Source organism: Chelonia mydas, chromosome 2 (assembly GCF_015237465.2).
Source record: "Chelonia mydas isolate rCheMyd1 chromosome 2, rCheMyd1.pri.v2, whole genome shotgun sequence".
In the NCBI taxonomy this organism is placed as follows: Eukaryota; Metazoa; Chordata; order Testudines; family Cheloniidae; genus Chelonia; species Chelonia mydas.
The window spans coordinates 86,322,842-86,344,401 of record NC_057850.1 but is presented as its reverse complement, the minus strand read 5'-3'; the positions used below and the strand labels follow the sequence as shown (position 1 = coordinate 86,344,401).

At 42.3% G+C, this 21,560-nt stretch overlaps 1 protein-coding gene across 10 annotated transcripts in view; it reads right to left on the bottom strand.

Moving 5' to 3' along the window:
* Positions 1-21,560, bottom strand: part of MTCL1 (microtubule crosslinking factor 1) — a 175,179-nt gene that overhangs the window by 17,460 nt on the left and 136,159 nt on the right. For all 10 annotated transcript variants that reach the window (XR_005224366.2, XM_027824780.3, XM_027824781.3 and 7 more), the window contains 2 exons: positions 16,275-16,442; positions 8,728-8,982 (listed from right to left, as the gene is read on the bottom strand). Coding sequence is in view for 9 of the 10 variants with exons in the window: in XM_027824780.3 (XP_027680581.2) it covers positions 8,728-8,982; positions 16,275-16,442 (423 nt within the window). In the remaining variant the exon portion in view is untranslated. The remainder of the gene's footprint in view (positions 1-8,727; positions 8,983-16,274; positions 16,443-21,560) is intronic.

Sequence of the window (21,560 nt, the reverse complement as noted above, 5' to 3'; positions counted from 1 at the left end):
TGTCAAACAGCTAGTTAAGGAATTAGGCTTGCAAGGCATGTCCAGAGAAGGTGCATATTTACATGAGAACCATTAAAGTGACTAGTTCTATACTTCTAAAAAAATGGAAGGGGAATGAGTGGAGCCACAAATATGGATGAACTAACAACATTTTCCGAAGTTAATAGCATAGGCAACTTTCATTGCAGTTGTAACTATCACACAATTAAAAATGATATTTCCAAAAACAAGGAATGCCAGCAGGAATGTCCTAGTAACTCATATTTGCTGCTAAAACTGCCTGAAAAGGTTTGGATAAGAAGGCTCTTTAGAAAGTCCATGAGGCAATAAGCTACAGGTGGAATTAATCAGGTAGGAACAGAGTATGTAACAGTCAACGGAGGACTTGAAGATGACCAAGTTTTAAATGCACACGTGAATAAAAGAGAAATTTTGGAGCTCAGTGAGTGAATTTGAGATGACGAATACAGAAATTCCATACAGTGCCTGTCGTGTCAAAAATCTTTCTGGATCAGATCCTAATGTTCTTACTTTTTACTTTTACAAAATTCTCATTGAAATAGTGGAAGTTCTGCTTATTCACAGTTTTCAAGACCAGAAGGAACCATTGTGATCATCCAATCTGACCTCCTGTATAGCACAGGCTATTGGCCTTTCCCAATATAATTCCGAGAGCATAATTTTTAGAAAAACATTCAATCTAGATTTAAAAATTGCCAGTGATGGAGAATCTACCATTACACTTGATAAACTGTTCCAATGATTAATTACTCTCACTTATTAATGTATGCCTTATTTCCAGTCTGAATATTGTGTTATACCTGCTAGACTGAAGAGCCCTATGATGGAGTATACAAACCCCTCACTGGGCAATAAAAGGTTAAGGAGCTAGTCTGGGCTCAGTCAGCCCCATCACAACTGCAAGAGATGCATAGACTGGAGGATGAGGTAAAGGGAAGCGGAACAGCTCACCTGGGGGCAGACCAGGGAAGAGAGCAGACCTTGCAGCTCCTGAGAGCAGAGCTGAGGGAAAGCAGGATATCTCCCTACAGCAACTGCCAAAAGGTCCCCATGAGGGAAGGGAGGACCTGCTTTAGATGCACCCTGAGAGGGAAGCATTCCCCCACCCCACCCCCCTCATATGGACAGTTTGTTTGCGCTAATTCCCCTCCTTTTGTTTACCACAGCAGGCGAGACTTGGAACTGACCTGGCTGAGGGTCAAGCCACAAGAAGAGGCAGCTGCTGCCCTGAGAGAGAGGGAGCCACCATGCAGCACATGGCCACAAGGAGGTGCCAAGCAGTGAGCTGACCTCCTGCACACCGCCTCCACAGATGGCAAACTTTGGACAATCTTGGGAGGGCTGGGGTAGGAAGTGGCCCTTAAGGCACCCCTGGCAGTCAGATCACTGATAGCCCTCACAAGGCCCTGGGCCAGAGCTTAGTGGAGTGGGAGGGCCCAGGCTCTCCTACCAACACCCCCACCCTGCAGTTTGAAGGGCCTAAGCCCTGACCACTAGGCAGTGTTCCCCATGAACAAAGACCAACACAAGCTCATTATTAACTATTTGTTCCCCATTGTAGTGAGGCAGACTGGTCTCCCTCTCGACTGGAGAGCAAGGGATCAGTACACTCCCCTGGAGGACGGGGCCAAACCCACCCCTCCCCCTTCACCATAAGTACTAAGGCGGGACAGGAAATATAAAGGGAGGGCTCTGCAGCTCAGTTGAGTGGGACCCAGCGAAGGAGATGGATGCCTCAGGTCTGCTGCGGCACCTGGGAGCTGAATCTGCGCTCTGAAGCACCCTGCCTCCAGAGACGGACCCAGATGGGGAGTTGCCGGGACTACTGTCCACTGAGTACCCAGAGGAGCCCGAGGACCTGTGGATTTCAGAGATACCAAACACTGGGGAGGTAGGAAGTAGCCCAGAGGCAGCTGACAACTGTTTGACTCCGTGGCTGACTGCCTCTAGTTTGGTGTTTTGCGGCTGGATCCCCGCTGTCCCAGTGGTGGACCACTCCACCGCCGATAGGGCCCTGGGTTGGGACGTGGTGGAGTTGGGTGAGTCCGTGTCCCCCTTCCACCCAACCCCTGGGGTGGCCGACTCCTCACCGTAGGCCAGGAGGCCTGTGTGGATCTACCGTCCATTGAGATAGGACACTAGACTCCCGGGTGCTCACCCTTCTGGAGCCCCCAAACAATGTGGGTGCTCAGCCCTACCTGAACCCTGAGATGTGTGTATTTGCTGGCTGCCTTAGCCCACATGCTGAGGCTAAAGCCTGCTCTCCGCTATGCCCCGCCCAGGGGCTAGGGCTCTAGATTGTGTGTATTTGCTGGCTGCCTTGGCCTGGAGGCTTAGGCTACAGCCTGCTCCCTGCTGGACTCCACCCAAAGGGCTAGGACTCCAGACTGCTAATTACTGTCAGCCTCAGCTGAGGGGCTGCTCAGTGTACTGCCCTGCCCAAGGGTGGAGACAAGAGCACCAGACTGTTGTTGATTGTTTGCCTCTGTTGGATGGGCCCAGAACTATAGACTACTTATGGCTTGGCCCCACCAGTGCAACCTCAGCTGAAGGGCTACCACCCAATACAGCAAGGCAGAGTGGCCTCCCTCCCCACTGAAGACCGAGGGATCACTACACCCATGAAGATACTTATTGACTATAATCAAATCACCACCTTCTCTTTGTTAAACTAAACTTATTGAGCTCCTTGAATCATCACTAGGAGGCATATTTTCTAATCCCTTAATCATTCTTGTACCTCTTCTCTGAACCCTCTCCAACTTATCAACATCCTTTTTGAATTATGAGCACCAGAACTGGACATAGTATTCTAGCAGCAGTCACACCAGTGCCAAATATAGGGGTAAAATATCTTCTCTACTTCTACTCAAGATTTCCTTGTTTATGCATCCAAGGATCACAAAAGCCCTTTTGGCCATAGCGTCACACTGGAATCTTGTGTTCAGCTGATTATCCAACATGACCCCCAAATCTTTTTCAGAGTGACTGTTTTCCAGGATAGAGTTCCACATCCTCTAAGTATGGCCTACAGTCTTTCTTCCTGGATTTACAGTTAGCCATATTAAAACACATAGTGTTTGCTTGCACCCAGCTTACCAAGCGATCCAGACTGCTCTGAATCAATGATCTGTCCTCTTTGTTATTTACCACTCCCCCAATTTGTGTGTCATCTGCAATCTTTATCACTGCTGATTTTATGTTTTCTTCCAGGTCATTGATAAAAATGTTAAATATCATAGGGACTCCACTAGAAACACACCACTCAATGATGATTCCCTGTTTGCAAGTACATTATGAGAGCTAACAGTTAAGACAGCTTTTAATCTATTCAATTGTGCCATGTTAATTTTTTAAATCTAGTTTTAAAATTTAAACTAAATCTAGTTTTTTAAATACAAATTTTGGGTGGTATCAAATCAAACGCCCTACAGAAGTCTAAGTATATTACATCAGACAATTCCCTTTATCAACCAAACTTGTAATCTCATAAAAAATATATATATGGTTAGTTTGACAGGATCTATTTTCCATTAATCCATGCTGATTGGCATTAATTATATTATTCTCCTTTAATTCTTTATTATTTGAGTCCACTCTATTATCTTGCCAAGGATTGATGTCAGACTGGCTGTCCTATAATTACCCAGGTCATCTCATTTATCCTTTTTAAATACTCGCAAAATATTAGCTCTCTTCCAGTCTTCTGGAACTTCCCTGGTTTTCCACAACTTATTGAAAATCAACATTCATGGTCCAGTGACCTCCTCAGCCATCTCTTTTAAAACTCTTGGATGCAAGTTCTCTGGACCTGCTGATTTAAAAATATCTGACTTTAGTAACTGCCATTTAACATCCTCCTTATACACTGGTGGAATGGTCAGTGTTATCATCAGCATATATATGACATCATCTGTTTTTTCTCCAAATACAGAACAGAAATATTTACTGAACACTTCTACCTTTTTTTCATTTTTATTGATAATTCTATCATTTCCACCTAGTAATGAACCAATACCATTGAGGAAGAACTGAATAAAAATTGAATAAAACTTCAGGATTTGGGTAATTTTATAGGACACCTCAAACAACTTCATTTATAGTAACTAACTTAGGGGTTCAATTGTAAGGAGAAATAGTTAGTACGTATTTTTTCTTTTTCCTCGTACACATGTACAGTTGCAAGCCCTACATGATTTTCATATGCCTTTCTAATACTACCCATCTTTGGAGCTGTATGACAAATCAATATGGTTTACTGGATTAGCCTATAAATATTAAAAAATTGAAATGAAGATAAATGATAAGATGACAATCAGTAAAGACAAGTGCAAAGTAAGGAAGGAAAAATCAAATGCACAACTTTAAAATGGGGAATGACTGGCTAGGCAGTAGTACTGTGAAAAAGGATCGAGTGGGGGGTATAGTGGAGTACAAATTGAATATGAGTCAACAACATAGTGCGGCTGAAAAAAAACAAATGCCATTCTGAGGTGTATTAACAGGCATCATATGTAAAATACAGAGTAATTGTTGGACTCTACTCAGCACAGCTGGAGTACTGTATCCAATTTTGGGCACCATAGTTTAAGCAAGATATGAACAAACTGGAGTGAGTCCAGAAGGGAGCAACAAAAATGATAAGAGATTTGGAAAACATGGCCTATGAGGAGAGGCTGAACGCATTGGACATGTGTAGTCTTGAGAAGAGAAGGTGGAAGGAGGACATAAGAGTCTTCAAATATATAAAAGATTTTCATAAAGAGGATCGTGATCAATTGTTCTCCATGTCTGCTGAGGATAGGGAGAAGTAACCAGCTTAGTTTGCAGCAAGGGAGATTCAAGTTAGATATTAGAAAAAACTTTCAGACTGTAAGGTATAGTTAAGCACTGGAGAAGGCTTCCAATGGAGGCTGTAGAATCCCCATCACTGGAGGTTTTTGAAGAACAGGTTAGACAAAAGTCAGGGGTGGTCTAGGTATACTTAATACTGACTCAGCATGGGGGGATGGACTAGATCAGCGTTTCTCAACCTTTTTGATACCAGGCATTGGCTTGCTGCTTTCCTAAACTGTGGCAGGGAGATTTCAGGGACTGGTGCCAGTCCACGGACTGGTCGTTGAGAAACACTGGACTAGATGACCTCTTGAACTTCCTTCCAGTCCTATATTTCTATGGTTCTGTGGAAATTAGAAATATTAGTCTAAATTTTTCAAAAGTGACTAATGATTTTGGGTGTCTAACCTGAGATACTTTAAAGGGGCCTGATTTTCAGAAAGTGCTAAATCCTCAACATCTAAAAATCATTCTACTTTAAGGTGGCTCAGGTTGGGGGAATCCAAAACTTTTGGCACCAAAACAATCATTAGTCACTTTGTTGAAATGTTGGCAACAGTTGAAATGTTGGTATGTATACACACATGCACACTGGGAGAAGAGGGATGAAATGCTCTTGTTCATACCTACAAAGAAAAACAACTTTGAACATAATTAATTTAAGAATTTTAAGTGCTAGGTGGTGTGATCATGGCAAAATTAAGCTTGATATTATAATACAGGATGATGTCCCAAGGGGTAATACAGTGACAATGACGTTGAAGAGAGAACAGTTAAAAGCTGTGAAAATAATTAGGTCACCAAGCTTTTTATGTCTGAGTACTATATCCATAAACTATCCAAAATAAAATATTTCATAATTTATATGTATCTCTCTCTCTCGTGTATTATGTAGGAACTATGAAGGCAGATAAGCAGAAAGCATGAGTCTGAAACTTGGCAAATATGATTTTGTTATCTTCTAGATTCTATTTTCAAAAACACATTGTGTTGTATTTTCCCCATACACTGAGTGTACAGAGCAAAACACTGTAAAGAAAGGGTTTAGAGATATGCTAATTGCTTCCATATAAAGCAGAGCATGACTAAGAGCTGAAAGGATATTGAACTAAAAGCCTGCAAATCTCTGGTAGTTTCCTGTCAGACAGGGAAATGCTTGCTCATAAACATAGATGGCTTTGTGAATGTATATGGGCAGCGAGCCATATTTTCAAAATGCTGCCGCCCCCCACCACAGCAAGCAGGAGGCTCAGGGAGCAGCTCCAAGGCAGAGGCAGGAGCAGCACATGGCAGTGGGGGGAGGGACAGCTGAACTGCCGGCAATTGGTAGCCTGCTGGGCGGCTGCTGCACAGGGAACTTAGGGGAATGGGGAGCTTATGGAGGGGCTGCTGGGCCACCCTGGTTCCAAGCCCCCACCAGCTAGCTCCAATGGGCTGCTCTTCCTGCAAGCAGTGGACAAAGCAGGCGGCTGCCAAAGGACGTTATAAGGGAGCATTGCACAACTTTAAACAAGCATGTTCCCTAATTGATCAGCAATGTAACAACGAAACAATGTTAACCGGGACGACTTTAAGTGAGGAGTTAGTGTATTACTGTTCCTCTGTAGTGATTTGAGACTGGAACTGGAATCTATCAGTGATACTGCAAACAAACACTTTATTGCACAACATATACAACTAATTCTCACTCTGTTTCTGAACAATAACAAAAAGAACCAGTTCCAGGGTGAGTTGAGAGCTAGTAAGTAGTCTACTAAAGATGATACAGATAGGTTTCATCTGGTTTAAAGAAAGTTAAAGGCTAGGAAACATTAAAAATTATTTCTCCACTAATTTTCAGCTTCTAATCATGTTAAATTCCCCCGGAGTACTGAACAAACACAAGGGCGATATTGCTTACAAAACACAACAAAACGAACTTCACAGGGACACGAACCTAAACACCCAAACAGGTACTGAAGCATCTGTCAACAAATGTTTGCACCTGTGTCCCTTTAACACACAGGGAAACTTTTTTACAGCTATGAACTTCCTGTTTTGGGAACCAAATACTCCCTTGGGAGGAGATCAGAGGTTTTTGCATTAGAACGCCATTCTAGACACCATGGGAGAACATCAGTACAGTCATGCCATAGAAAGATTAAGCTGCTAAAACACCCCACAAAACTGAGAGTTAAGCGGTTTCTATTAGCAATTCTGCCGCAGGACTAGTAGGTCCCGTGCCTTAGTTGCTACATCTGAAAAACAGACATTATAATATTTACCTAAATTACAGGGTGTTGTACAGCCTAATTCATTAATGCTTGCAAAGCACCGTCAAAGATCCTAGGCTATAAGATGATAAAGAAATGCAGAATGTTATTTTTTATTATTATAAATGAAGAGAGAGAGGTTGAATCAATTTAAAACTTTTTCCTCTGTCTGCACAGCTCTCTCTGTCTGCCCTCCTTTCTTCTTGCCCAGATAGCCCATTTTAGAAGCCCTGTCTTCTCCCACATGTAGTGATGATTTAAAGAATTATCAATAGTGTAGGATTTTTCCTGAATTCTCTGTGTTCAAACATCATGGAATAAATTAGGAGTACTCTTTAACCCACAATATGTGTTGCCTAGTGGGTCTTCTTTAGCTCCTCACTGAAGCACTTAAGGTGGGAGAGGGCAATAAAGAAAGTGTACCCTTTTCATAAATTGGTTATGAAGAACACCAGACTTTCATCAATTTAACATGAAAAGCTAATTTGTATATCACCCAAGAGTAACTGCTGCCTAAAGAGCACACTCTAATCTGGTGCAGTGCAGCTTTCGATGTCCCGTGGACAGAAAGTAACAGGTAAAATGCAAACTCAGAATTTCAATTGTTTTCTGTTCTTCTAATACATAATTTTGATCATAACAACTGTCAGCCAAAAACTGTGTTTTAACTTTTTCCTATTCAACTTGCAGGTGTGAGTCTGTCTGTGTGTCTTTTCCAGACAAATAATAATGCCATTGTGTCTACTTGATGTCAAACGTTCAAATCAGTGAGTCTCCTGAGCATTTGGGCATGAAAACTGGGTAGTTAGATGTACAATTGCCAAATGTGCAACAGAAATGGGATGGGCAAAAACTGCGTATAAGCAGTATCAGAAGCAGCATTTGAACATTTGGCCTTACTGTAGCTACTTAGCTGTTATCAGACTGGCTGCTTCAGCATCATCATGTGCATTACTTTACTAGAGAGAATAATTCTAATAGAGACTGAACTGTCATAGCTGCTTCATCTTTGGTGGTGAATTTATGGATGGTCAGATTTTCTGGGCAGGGAACGATCTGCCAAACCTTGACTAACGTAGGGTGGCCACCTTGCTAATGGCTGGTAACTGGACCCCCAGACCACACACCTGCTCTGCCTCTTTCCCAGGCCCTGCCCCCTTCTCTGCCTCTTCCTCCCCAGATCACAAAAGCCAGACATCAGGGCTTGTCAAGTGGCACGTGGACACACAAGCTGAAAACCGGATGGGTGGCAACGCCTTAAACTAACCCTAACTGTCGGATTTAGATTTTCAACAAGAAAAAAAGATGCATAAAAGGTTTCAGATGGAGACAATCAATGTGATTGTGCAAGTGTTGGGTAAATTGAACGAGGCAGGAAATGACCATTAACCTGAAACTGCTTTCTCAGATGCTAATAATCCATGCAACATACTGTGTTTCCCTCCCCTGCACACCGTATTTTTATCATTGCATATTATGAGAAACACTAATGTGGCAAAGAACCCAACTTATTCCTCTGCAGTTTTTTAATAAAGTTTCTTCGCCGTGATCTGAATTTAGATAATATGTATCAATTAGCATATACAGCTAGTCACCTGATTAGTCAATGACCTCTTACCTGTTCTATCCTCCTCAGCAATTCCTTCTTTTGTCGCTCCCACTCTCGCCGGTCTCTGTCCAATCTATCCTGAAGCTCCATCTTTTCCCTGTTCCAATTCTTCTCACTGTGCTGAAGTTGCCATCGTAGGTCCATCACCAAGCTGTGACTGTCAGCGAGCAACTTCTTGTGCTCCTCTCTCTCCCTCTTAAAAGCTCCTTTTGAATCAGTGGCCAAGACAGTTTCCCCCTGGGCTTTTTCATTCTTCCCTTCCAGCTGCCAGTAAAATGAGAAGCTGTTAGTTATTCTCATTTCCCAGGTAAAGCTTGTGCTAGACAAAGAAAGCCATTTTAAAGTGATACTGTTAATGTTTTCACACCCAAAGTATCACTAATCTTAAAATGCAGTTTTGCTCAGGAAAGGTAATGAAACTAATGGCACTCTGAGGACTCCTTGTTTTTTACGTTAACAGTTTCCAGATCCAGTCTGTTCAGTTTACCAAAAAAAGGTAATTTTCCTAAATGTCAGTTCTGCAAACCCATCCTGGGATCGGAGAGTCACACTGGCTCTTTCTGGCTTGTGCATATCACGGGCAATAAAGATAATACAGGGCCTAATTCTGACTTCATCACAATATCTGTGTAAGCACAATGGGCCGGTCCTCAACTATGCTTGGGCTGCTTTGCATGGCTCCATCAGCGCAAAGCAGCCCTAAAGCCAGTGGATTTGTCCCCTGGGAGTCCCTCTGTATGGAGTAATCTTCAGGTAGCATGCAGAGGCTCTTATCCCACCCTTACTCATGGCTCCTGCTGAAGGGGAAAGCAACAGGACAAATGGCTATAGCTGGGGCATCCCCAGGCCTCAGTAATCTCTGGCATTTGGAGTGGTCCCTTGAGCAGCCTTTAAATTAGGACTGGGGTCTTATTTTCATTCTGCCCCAGGATCAATGGGAACGTAAATGTTAGGTAACACTACCTCCCCCTGCTCTCCTTCAGTTTGTGCTGAAGACAGCTTAGCTGGACCAGAGGATCTGGCCCACTGTGTTCTGTTGGGTTTGTATAAATGTAAGGAAGGGAAGAATTTGGCCCTGAAACTGGAACCTCATTAACAACTCTGTCAATGATGTGTGAACCAGAATCGATTCAGCCGCTTCTCCCTTGGATCTGCGGGCAAACAGGAGTAAAAAGTAGTGAAAACTCATTTTTGTCTCTAAAGCAAGAAGCAGTTACTCTGAATACACAAAGGAGGCCTATCTGTTGGGAAAAGCGCACCTTCTGCGAAAGAAGATGACAACACTTTAAAACGCTTATTCCTGTGAAATACGTCCAGTTCGAAATACCTCTCTGAGCAACAGGAAATTCATGCTGAATCTCAGGGCAAGTTGTCCAACAGTGATGCCTAAAGACTATGAAACAGTTTCCCAAAGGGAATGGTGGAAACCCCATCCCTTGAGTAACTTAAAACTGTACTACCGTGAGCTCTAGGGAACAATCCTGCATTGGGTACTGGGAGTGACAAATAGACTTAATAGATCTCTTCTACCTCTCACTTCTATGATCCTCTTATTTAAAAAACAGACACACTGTTACCTATCAAATTATAAAAACAAATAGCTAATCTTAGCAATGTCCACAATAAACAATGTGTCCCACTGCCTAGGCTGTCTCTGCAGCAGTTAGCTAACAAGTACTGTATTATTTCTAGCCCTGTGCTGACAACATCTGATGACACTGTGCCCAGACAATGGGTCTTTTCTTACACCCATTTACACCTGTGAAAGCCTACTGAAGTGAGGTCTGACTACAAAGGGATCGCACTGGCAGAATTTGGTTCAATAAGCTGAAGTTGTTGATGAACAACCAGAAACACAGGTGCCAGGTTTAGCTCTCTTCAACACAGGAGAAAAAGTAATATGAAAAAATTAAAACAGAAAGAGTAGAAATGTCAAACTTCTAAGAGGGGGTTCCTAAAAACAGAGACTAAAACAATAAGGCTAGAATTTCAAAAGCCCTCAACATTTGTCTAACTCTGTTCTCATTGGTCAGTGATAAAATTTCCATTGACTTCAATGGGACCAGAGTTAGACAGAGTTAGGGTACGTTTACACTGGAGCTGAAAGGTGTAATTCTCAGTTCAAAGAGACATACCTGTGCTTTCTCTGATTGAGTTATTATGCTAAATATAGACTCATAGCGGTGGCAGTGCAAGTGGTGGAATGGGCTAGCTGCCCCGAGTATGATCCCATCTGAGACCACAGGTATATGTCTATTTTTAGCATGCTAGCTCAATTGGAGATAGTGCAGCTATGTCTCCTCGAGCTGGAAATTTCACCTTCTAGCTCCAGCACAGACATACCCTGAAAGTTAGGATGATCTAGCTGGTAGATAGGGTACTGAAATTGGACTCAGGAGATCTGGGATGAATATGCAACTCTGTCACAGAATTCCTAGGTGACCTTAGGCAAGTCAACATCATAAACCTGGTGCCTCAATTTCCTGTCTGTAAAATGAGGATAACATCTACTTAACACAGAAGTGTTGGAAGGATAAAATCCATTAATGATTCTAAACTGCTCGGATACCACTGCAACAAGAACTGTATAAGTTACTAGATAGGAAATATGGGGAGCAGCCCTTTTTAAAATACCACCCTAAATAAATAAGAACTACAGAAAACTTCTAAAGGCAAAAACGTGCTATGCATTAATTTCATTTTAGCACAAGCGTGTCAGCCTCAAAAGCTTCTGATTCTTTCACATCACCAAGATAACAGTGCAACAGGCCCATTAGAAATACAGCATCTACACAGAGTAGATTAAATCCAGCTAACCCTCTCCCTATAATCGTTCTGATGGCAATGATGTTCCATTCATCTTTACACCTGAAACAAACATTTACAAGCATGGTCTTGTGCCCCTCAGTTGACTGTTTTTATTTCTCTCTCTCTCTCCAAGTTTTTGTCTTCCTTGAATAAGTTCCTCGCTCATCCCTGATATCTAGTGATGGCTAAAGGTGAGCTGCAAACATAGTACTCAATCATGCATATCAGGCATTGTCCAGTCTTGGGTGGTGCAGAGCTACGCTGCTCCTGGGGGAGTACTGGATGGCATTATTTCTTAGACAGGCATCACTGGCCATATTCTCCAGTGCAGTTTAGCCACTCAGGTGGACATAAAGCTTCAAGAGTAGCCAAGTTTGCTCTCTTCCTCCCCCCGGCTATATCCTGGTGCACGCCAGGAAAGGCTTTCCAAAATTTAGCTCAAAAATGTACTCACTTCATTTACTGAGAAAGATGTAGCAAATGCTGCCAATTTCCAAGCTCATAATGTAAATAACAAACAAAGAAAAAGCTTCTTTTTTTTTTGTTACAGCTCTCAAATGTGTGTCCAAATGGCTCCAGTTCCACTTGATGCTGCAGCAGGCAGCAGATTGAAGAGTCACAGCTACCACTGCAGCCAGCCCATTGAGGGTCAGCCAAGTCATTTTAGAGCTGGATCTGACATTGTGTGTAATGGGATTTTTCCAGGTGCAGGGATAGAGTGGGGCTGGGGTGGAGGATTGTTTTTACTATTGTTTGATTTCTCTTGGAAGATTATGGACTAGCTGTTAGCTCCTGCTGGGTTTACTTGGTACCTTTGACACCACAGAATTATGCATGTTAGGGTTTTACTGCAAAGCCTGGGTCAGCCAACACAGCCAGGGAACCTAAATAGTCAGGTGAAGTAACTTTCATGTGGTTTCCTTACCTCTTAGCCTAACAAGGGGTCACAGTTTTGAAATATTTACAGGTCCCCTTCAAGGGACATTAACACAACTTCAGATTTCCCATCCTACAACAGAAGCCCTAGGTGCTGGCTGCTAGAGCGCAATCTCAACCCTACAACTTCGTTAGAACGTGGGGGAACAATGTTACAACATGCAATAGCTGTAGCTAGTGTGTTATGTTGTGGAGACTTGCCAGAGACCAGGATTAATTCTCAAGATGTCCTGCAGCAATGAAACATCAAAGGCAGGCTGAAAAGCAAGCCCCCCTGTTTTTGCAATCTTCTTGTAATGTGTGGAGTTTGCATCATCATCCTTTGTAAGTAAATTTATTCTTATGTTTAGGAAATTACAGGACAAAAAGCAAACCTTGGCAAGACGCATTATCTTTCTCATTCTCCCTGTAACACTTGTTGCCTAAATATCTTAGAGCAAAATCTTCACCTTGGATGAACAAAAGAAAGCATGGTGGATTGGCCTGGTGCTGAAAAAATGGTAGGTCCCTAAGCCATCTTGCCTGTGAAAGGCAGGATAGCTCAGCGGGAGAGAGGGATGTGCACTAAAAAGGGAGTGTCATGCAACTCTTCTACAGTCTACAATAGACCTCAGATTATGAGCAGGGAAGCTGGTGACCAGACACCACCTCCAAAGCTACCAGACCACAATTCCTTGGCTGTGGAACATCGAAAGAGCACACTAGACAGGTCGTCTTCCCCACACTCCAGAAATGAACCTGAAGGAGGAAGAGTCGTCCTGCAGCTTCTCTGCCCCAAGTGCACCTGTGCAACACAAAGCACGGTTTGGCTGTTACACTGATATCTCCCATACTCCAAGCTCTTCTAAATGCCCAGAAAAGCAAGATCTTTGGTTGGTCCATCTTAAGGCCCATCATTCTCTTTCATTATCTTAAAATCAAAACCCAAGGGCCTTCCTGAAAAGTAAGACACACTCACAATCCTGCAGATCAAGGCTTTCATTTTTAATGATGTGCACTCTATTAAATCTTCCTGTTCTACTCAAAAGCAGCAGGTATATTATCATGGCTGGCATGCAGTGCTTTTCTACCAGGAGAGTTTTCTTCCCTGACCCCTACACAGGGATCACCAGCCATCAAAACTTCAAACTCGCTTCAGTAACGATAAATTAACAGGTGACCATCTCAAGGAAAATACTCTTTCTAATCTGACTTATTGCTTCACAGGTAAACTACAGTAGTCAGGAGAGCAAGAGAAACCAGGAAGGCACTGATTCTTTTATTCATTGTTGGGTGCCTTCATAATTCTCGCACCCAGTGGCTAAAGAAGATTATCACAGGAGGGAGAGATCTCACTACATCTGCCCAGGAGGAGAGGGAGCACTTCCTAGGGTATGTCTATGCTGGAGCTATAATTCTCAGCTTGGGACACATACCTGCACTAGCTCTGATGGAGCTAGTGAGCTAAAAGTAACAGTGGCTGCACAGACAGTGGGATGAGCTAGCTGTCCTGAGCCTCTACCTAGGGTTTCAGACGGGATTGTCCATGGGGCGGGTGGGCTAGCATGTCCCTGCAACTCATGGTATTGCAGCTATACTGTTATTTTTAGGGTGCTAGCTTGATCAGAACTAGCACAGGTTTATCTGCCTGAACTGGGAATTACACCTCTAGCGCCAGTGTAGAAGTACCCTTAGTGTGAACTCTAGCCAGGAAGAGAAGGGGAAGCTCTTCCTCTGCTTTTAGCAGAGGAGGGGGAGCTGCACTCCTCATTCCCCCTTATGGTAACCCCTACTCTTTATAACAGGTAAGATGGTGCCTCCCATCACCATGACATGGCCGGTTGCACCATGATTGTCGTGACTGACCTGGTTGATTGATTCAAGTTTTTATTATTCCACGTTTTCACAGAATATGAAATGATATTACCATAACTACTCAAAGATGATATTTGGCATAAGTCATTCACCAGTTCCTCTCCCACTGATTTTGAGAATGAACCTACAGAGAATGTTTTGGTTTTTGAACTGCTAGTGTTATGTTGTGTTATTTCTGTCTTCCTTGTGGTTGAGAGTACATGTGTTATATCGCAGTGGGATGATCGTTGGGACTATCATAATTGACATTCTGATGATTTATGTGGTATCTTTATTGATATTTCATTAGTGGGCTTGTCTTTATCATGATGTGCAGATATCACTCAGATATTGGTAAGAGATGATCTCCATGTGTTATATGCTGATCCGTTTTATTCTTTGCATTGATTTTGGGAAGTGTGGGGGGGCGGGAGGGAGACAAGAGAACCAATCACCACCCAACAACTGCCATGTGACAGGAAATATTACCAGCAGGATCACACAATGATAAAGATAGCAAGAGGGATCTTACTGAGCCTGATATAACCACTAGTTTGGAGGGTGCTAAAGACTGAAATCTATTTTTTCCTGTGTCAGTGTGCAGTGAGCAACACTCCTCCAGCCACTTATGCCAATCATGGTGCTGACTACTTTTCTATCTGAATGACAAATGCACACATCCACAAAAATACGAACGCACACAAACTCCATGCTAACAACTGCAGTTTGCCTCTTTTCTTATGTTTTGTTCTTTACTCCCATTTAAAGGTTAATTTAAGAAAAGCCTGCCATCAAGGGTGGTTTTTTTAAAAAAAACCAATCAATTATCAGAACATTTGTGTACACTTATAAGCATTTGATCAGAAAATGGATTTCAATTCCACTACATATAAATAAAAGCTACTCCTGTACTCTGAGAGAAAACCCTCTAGCACACAAACTGGGAAAGGAGCGTTCAGGTCTGAATGCTGCGAGTCAGACTGAATCTCTTGACAGTGCTCTGATGTACAGTAAATCCTCTAAAATGTGTCACCTGTGTCGTGAATATTTTTATTATATCTGCTTTCCACAGATGATTTAAAGCTACACAACTTTTTATAGATAATACAAAGCTACAAATCTTTCTTACAGGACCTAAACACTCAATTTTGCCCCTTCAATGCCATACACTAATACTTTAGTCCATCAGATTCAGAAATGGATCCTAGTGGTTTTCTGCTGGCTTGTTTTTATACCACCACAGAAAACAGAGCATCTCCTGTGATCAGCAATACATAGCACTGCAGCACCAGGCATATGAATTGATATATATGATTCTAATAATAGCCTACAACAACAGGCAGATAAAGCCTCCCTTTCAACTGGACACAACACAGCATCATCCAGTGACTCTGACTTGCTGGTTTAAACATTAACCTACTGATCTGATGGCTTAATATTATTAATGGGCTGTTTTCTTTTCAGAAAGCATCTAGTGCAGCAGTTATTGATGTACCATTCTGAGGCACCGACCTAGCATCATGGCCTAGTTACTTGAGTGAATGAGAAATTATTAGGGAAACACCAGAATATCAAGAAACGTTTTCTTGTCCATACACCGATCAGATACAGACACCCACACATTTCGTCCCCTTTGCTGAGCAATTACCAGCCCACTCTTATAATAAAATAAAGGGCCAGATTCCTCTACCCTTGATCACACTGAATAGTAGCTTACTCCATTAATAGTCACCCTGATGTAACTGAAGTCAATGGGGCTACTCATGGAATAAGGCACTACTCAGGTGAGGTAGGCTGCAGGAACCTGGCATAAAATAAATAAATATGATCCCTTATGTGACTCTCATGGATTTCTTATTCCAGTAAGTGATTAAAACCAATTCTCGCCAATTACTTTCACTTAGCTCCAAACCAGCTTGGGAATCAGGCCTTTAAATGAAAAGTCATGTGTCTTTTGGCACAGAGCTTGCGTACGGTACCTGCTCCAGACGACACTTCAGCTCAGTCCATTCCACCTCCCAAGCTGCCTTGTCTGTGGCATACTGCTGCTGGAGCCCATGCCGCTCTCGTTCATCATCCCGGAGCTCAGAACGGAAGTCGTCTAACAAGGTTTTCAGAGCATTTAAGAGCCTCCGGTTTTCACTTGCCTGCAGGAACAAAAACCAAAATCATTATTAATTCTCCCTCTTCTTCAGAGGGAAAATGCTCACATTCTTGTCAACAGCATGAAGGAGAAAAGGATCAGACACATAGGGTAAGAAATGACATAAGCATCTTACAAAAAAACCAAAAGAGGAATGTTTGTACATAGTCGCTATGAAGTGTCAGTGTTCAAAGGATCTGATCCTGCAAGGTGCTTAGCATCTTTCGTGGGATTTGAGGGCACGCACAGCATCGTGAAGGAGGTACTCGGCACCTCTCAGGATAGAGGCCATAAATTATAACTTCTGTGGCTCTTAAGTTTCTAATTTTAAGCCAAGAAATCATTTCTGATCTTACATGTGCAACTGTGTATCTCATACAGTCTTCTGCTGAGCACCAAAACTCAAGTATGTGTAAATTACAGAAGATGATAAAGGATCCATTTCTGATGCTTTGGCATTACAGACAATGTTTGAAAGTCTCCATTTTGAGCAGAGCAGCATTGTTTAGATGCAGAGTGATTAATTATTCTGCTCTTCAGAGGCACCCTCAACCCTATGCACTTCTGTATAGCATGGCGTTGAGTATGGGTGCAGTCTGTTTTGGAAGCAAGTATGCTATGGGGTCTACTTTTCCTCTTTCCGCATATGATCAGAGAGCCAATCCCTGTCCAAACAGTGGGAATATTTTTGCTGCATTTAAAATGTTCTATGACAGATACAGTGTTAGGCAGAAACCAGGCAAAGTAAAAGTTTAGTTCAGGGTTAACCTGAGAGCTGGGCACACATGTTTTGTCAACACTGATGAGCCTTTTGCTGTTTGCTTTCTGCAACTGTTCCAGTGAACAGCGCATGCAGTGAATTTTAAGCAAAATATTGTAGAATATTTGTGAAAAGCTCATATTCAGTCAGTCAATAAATCAAAAGTAATCTCTCAAAACCTGTTTCTAATAGTTGCACTCTTCCAATTAAGGAACAGAAATGTATAATGTGATTTATGTGACGAATCAAAGCTCCAATCAAATTTTTAAAATAAATGTCTCACAAATGAGCTATAGACCAAGAATTATGCACAGAATCTACTCAACAAATTATTCTGAATAACAATGACCTTTAAGAAAATTACAATCTGTTAGCAGACAATTTATGAACAGAAAAAGTTGGAAAACTCGTTGAATAAATTCATTACAAATTATTCAGCGGGCTTTCGTTAATGTGTAAGTTAACACTGCTACCTTGAGAAGACTTAAATTAGCTGATTTGATGGACACATGCTTGACTAATTCCTTCTGTTTTCTCACTAACTTTGTCACTTTCTGGCTTCTACCTAGTCTTCTGATCTGGTCCCCGATGAAGACCAAATATGGGGGTTATTTTCAGATGGGGGCAATTGATGCTTGCAGCAATTTAAACAAGAGACAGAAAGAATTCACACTGCAAAATTCAGATCTACATTTGTAACACCCCAAAGTCTAGGTCTGATTGTATGTGAGGAACTGGTCTGTCCCATTATAAAGATAGTGGCCATCTGAAAATTCCAGATCTGGGCTTGGATTTTAAACAACCCCCGAAGTTCAAGGTTGTTCAGCCACTGTTGTTTGGTTGGGACCCATGAAAGCCAATATAAATATTTTTTTTCCATAATCATTTGCAATTATTGATCTAAAAGTAAATGCTCATTGCAAAAAGTAGCTCGGAAAACCAGAAGTGCCATACCATGTAAATCTCATTTAGCTCTCTTTAGGGACTAGCTAAAATCTTGCTAGTGATCCCTTGGTGCATAGACAGTACAATAGAGATTCACACCAGATTTTGCAGACTTCAGTTCTATGGTTCTGTAGCATGGGCTTACAAGAATCAGAAATTAGAGAGCTAAAAGTCCCATTGGATCAGCTAGTCCATCCCCCAACAGTGCAGGTTTACTCTCAATATAATATTTTCTAGTACTTTGTCCAGTGTAGTTTGAAATACAGAATTTTGCATGGAAAACCAAACTGTAATAACTAATCAAACATGCCAAGTAGCCTTAGAAATATTATAGTTTACAGTATTCCAAACCATATTACTCCTGGGGGCATTCTGTGCCAAAAAAATAAAAATTCTGTGCAGAATATTTTAAAATTATGCACATTTTATTTGTCAAAATAACACTACATAATCACACCAGTTTCAAATATTTTGGTAATTTATTTCAGAATACCTGTCAGTAAGTGTGTCTGTAACAATACAGACACATGCAAAAATTCTCCCAAGATTATGGAGTTAAAGAAACCCCTATGACAACCCAGTTCCTGTTTCTCTGCCCCCTTCCCCCGACCCAGAGCCCAGCTTGGGGGGGGGGGGGGGTGGCAGACACCCACAACCCCTCCCAGAGCCCAGCCACGATGCCCCCCCGAGCCTAGTCGTGGCCCCCCTGGCCCAGATACCCACACACCCTACCCCTCAGAGCCCAGACACCTGCCCCTTCTTCCTCCCACAGCCCAGCCGTAGCCCCCCCAGCCGAGACACTCCCTCCCCGCCAGAGCCCAGGAATCTGGAGGGAGAAACAGCCCGATGCTTGGTCCCAGGCTTGCATGGAGTTTCCTGCGTGCTGCTCTCTCCTTTCTCCAGGGCATGCTGGGAATTGCAGCTGCCAGGAACCCTGTAGGTCCCTCCCCTTTCCCCCAGCAGGGTCTTCTATGTGCAAGCTGGGCTCTACTGGGTCCACTGGTCTCTAGTGGTGGCCAGCAGTACTGCAGCCCATTTCTGTGGGAGAAAGGAAATTCCGCATGCATGTTAATTTCTGCAAAATTCTGCATTGCGCAGTGGCGCAGAATTCCTCCAGGAGTTCCATGTGGTTCATTAGAAAATAAAATGTTATACACATGGGGAAATGACTGCAGGTGACTCACTGACATAACAGTAATCTGTTTGGACTGAAGGAAGAAATGAACTGTTGCTACATGCAATACTGTATAGCACAGGGTTTAAAACAGACACACCCAAAGAAGCAGAATTAAGACCATTGCTGCTTAATGCAGGTTAGAACATTACATACTGTCACATGCTGAATCTGCACATAACATCACCTATTTATCAACATGTCAATGTGATGTTACAGTTACCACTATGAGTTTTATTCTGCTGTCCAATGAGGGCCAGACTTTCAGAAGGGCTCAGCTCTTGTTTAGATGCCAAAAATAAGTGGGTCTTTTGAAAATCTGGCCACAGTATCACAATGGAAAGTATTAGGTTCTGAGCACTTGAAAATCTAGCCCCACAAGAGTTTATGAGGCACTCTTACACAAGGATTTTTTTCTCTGCTGTGGCCTGACAAGGTGTTTCTCTATAAATTTAACTGAAAGATTACTTACCTTACCCCAGGTGTGAAAAGGGGAAGAATTAAGAACAGTAGGAAAATATGAGCAATTTGCACTAAAAGAACTTAGTACATTCTCCTGGAGTTTCTCCTCTGCACCAAATATTCCCCTCTGCACCAAATAGTCCACAAAACTATTCAGCACAAGTTCAATGTATCCTCTGTATGGCCACAGGCCAAACTTTATTAGGCTCTCTACTCCCTTGTATTACAGGACACACCAATCCTCTTGCCATAGGGTAAACACACACACTGTGAAAGCAACTAAAAGAATCTCAAATATACACAATTCATGATGAAACAATTTAACCTCTAGAGGACTTCTCCTCCCCAGCAGAAGCTCTCCCCCTTCCCTCTTATTTCTCAGAGGAAATAAGACACCTCCCAGCTCAATTGTCCTCCTTCATCCTGGTTAAGAACTGGAAGAGCCTCCATGCCTACCTCCTCATGGCTATCTGAGTCGCCTCCCCACACTGATGCGTCGAGGATTTGGCCCTGTACAATGGGGCCAAGTTATAGAGACACCATCAACAGGAATAGAGGGGGAGATTTCCAAAGGCACAAATGGCAATTAGGCACCTAACTCCAACTGAAAGTCAATGGGATATAGACGCCCAACTGCCCTTTGGACTACGGGCCTAGCTGCCATTTGAGCCTTGAACAGCTCCCTTATAGTCAATTAACACAATGTTAAAAGTAGTTTGGGGCATTACACCTGCCTCTCTGCAAGTCCCACTGCACATTTTCCTGATTTTACAATCGTATTTTCCTACATTTAAAAAATATTTCCCCCCTGTGTCAGTGTAAAGACTCACACAAACTGAGTGACTGCACAGGGAAAACAGTGAAAATAACCATTCACAAAGTGCTGTTAAACGCACTGCATAAACCAACTGGGGGAAAATATTACTTTTCTAATCTCTTTTAGTGATCTCAGATGTAAACTATAACTGTGATAGGTAACAAATTTCAGACAGAAGTGTTATTTTTAAATTGATTGTGTTTGCCATTGGAATCATAGCTTTGAATTGCCTGATATCTGTGCATGTAAAACTTCAACCATAAAATCATGTAAAAACTAGGTTTATTTAATAAACAAAAAGTAATTAGCTGTTCTAGAGAAGAGCCTATGGAGCCACAATATAGGTTAGCAGAGGGCTAATGCCTGTCTCTACAGGAGTGGTATGAAAGTCACTATTATGGACTAGATATAGCCATTCTCTATGGTAGCTAGAGTTCTAACTAGCTTGCTAATATAAACCCAGTTTTAATCACATCCCTCTAATTTCCTCAACATCCTTTCTGCTTGAAATTCCTTATCTGTGGTCTGTAGTCAGAGAGGGATTATTTTGGGGTGGAGCAAATTTGAAGGGATTTAGATAAGATGTTTGTGAGACCAAGGTCTTTAAAAAAATTAGGAGAAATTTTAGAAAATTCTTTGACTGTTGCTGGTAAAGCCATGATTATAATGGCTTTGTCTAGAAACTTCATATTTATTTTATTTAAGACTCTTTGAGAAGATCTAGGGCTCAGTCCTGCATGTTTCTATCTGCTCTGGACTTGAGCAGCAAAGCACATAAAACATACTAAATTTTAAACAGATGAGTAATCCCACTGATATCAAATAATAGCTCTTATGTCCTTCCTGCTCCTCCCATGGGCCAGTGTAGTGGATGAAGTCAGAGGAAATGGGGCATGGCTGGGCTTCCCTGCATGCTGGTGATCCCTGGTTACCATAACAGGCTGTCCCCTGGGGACATTGGCAG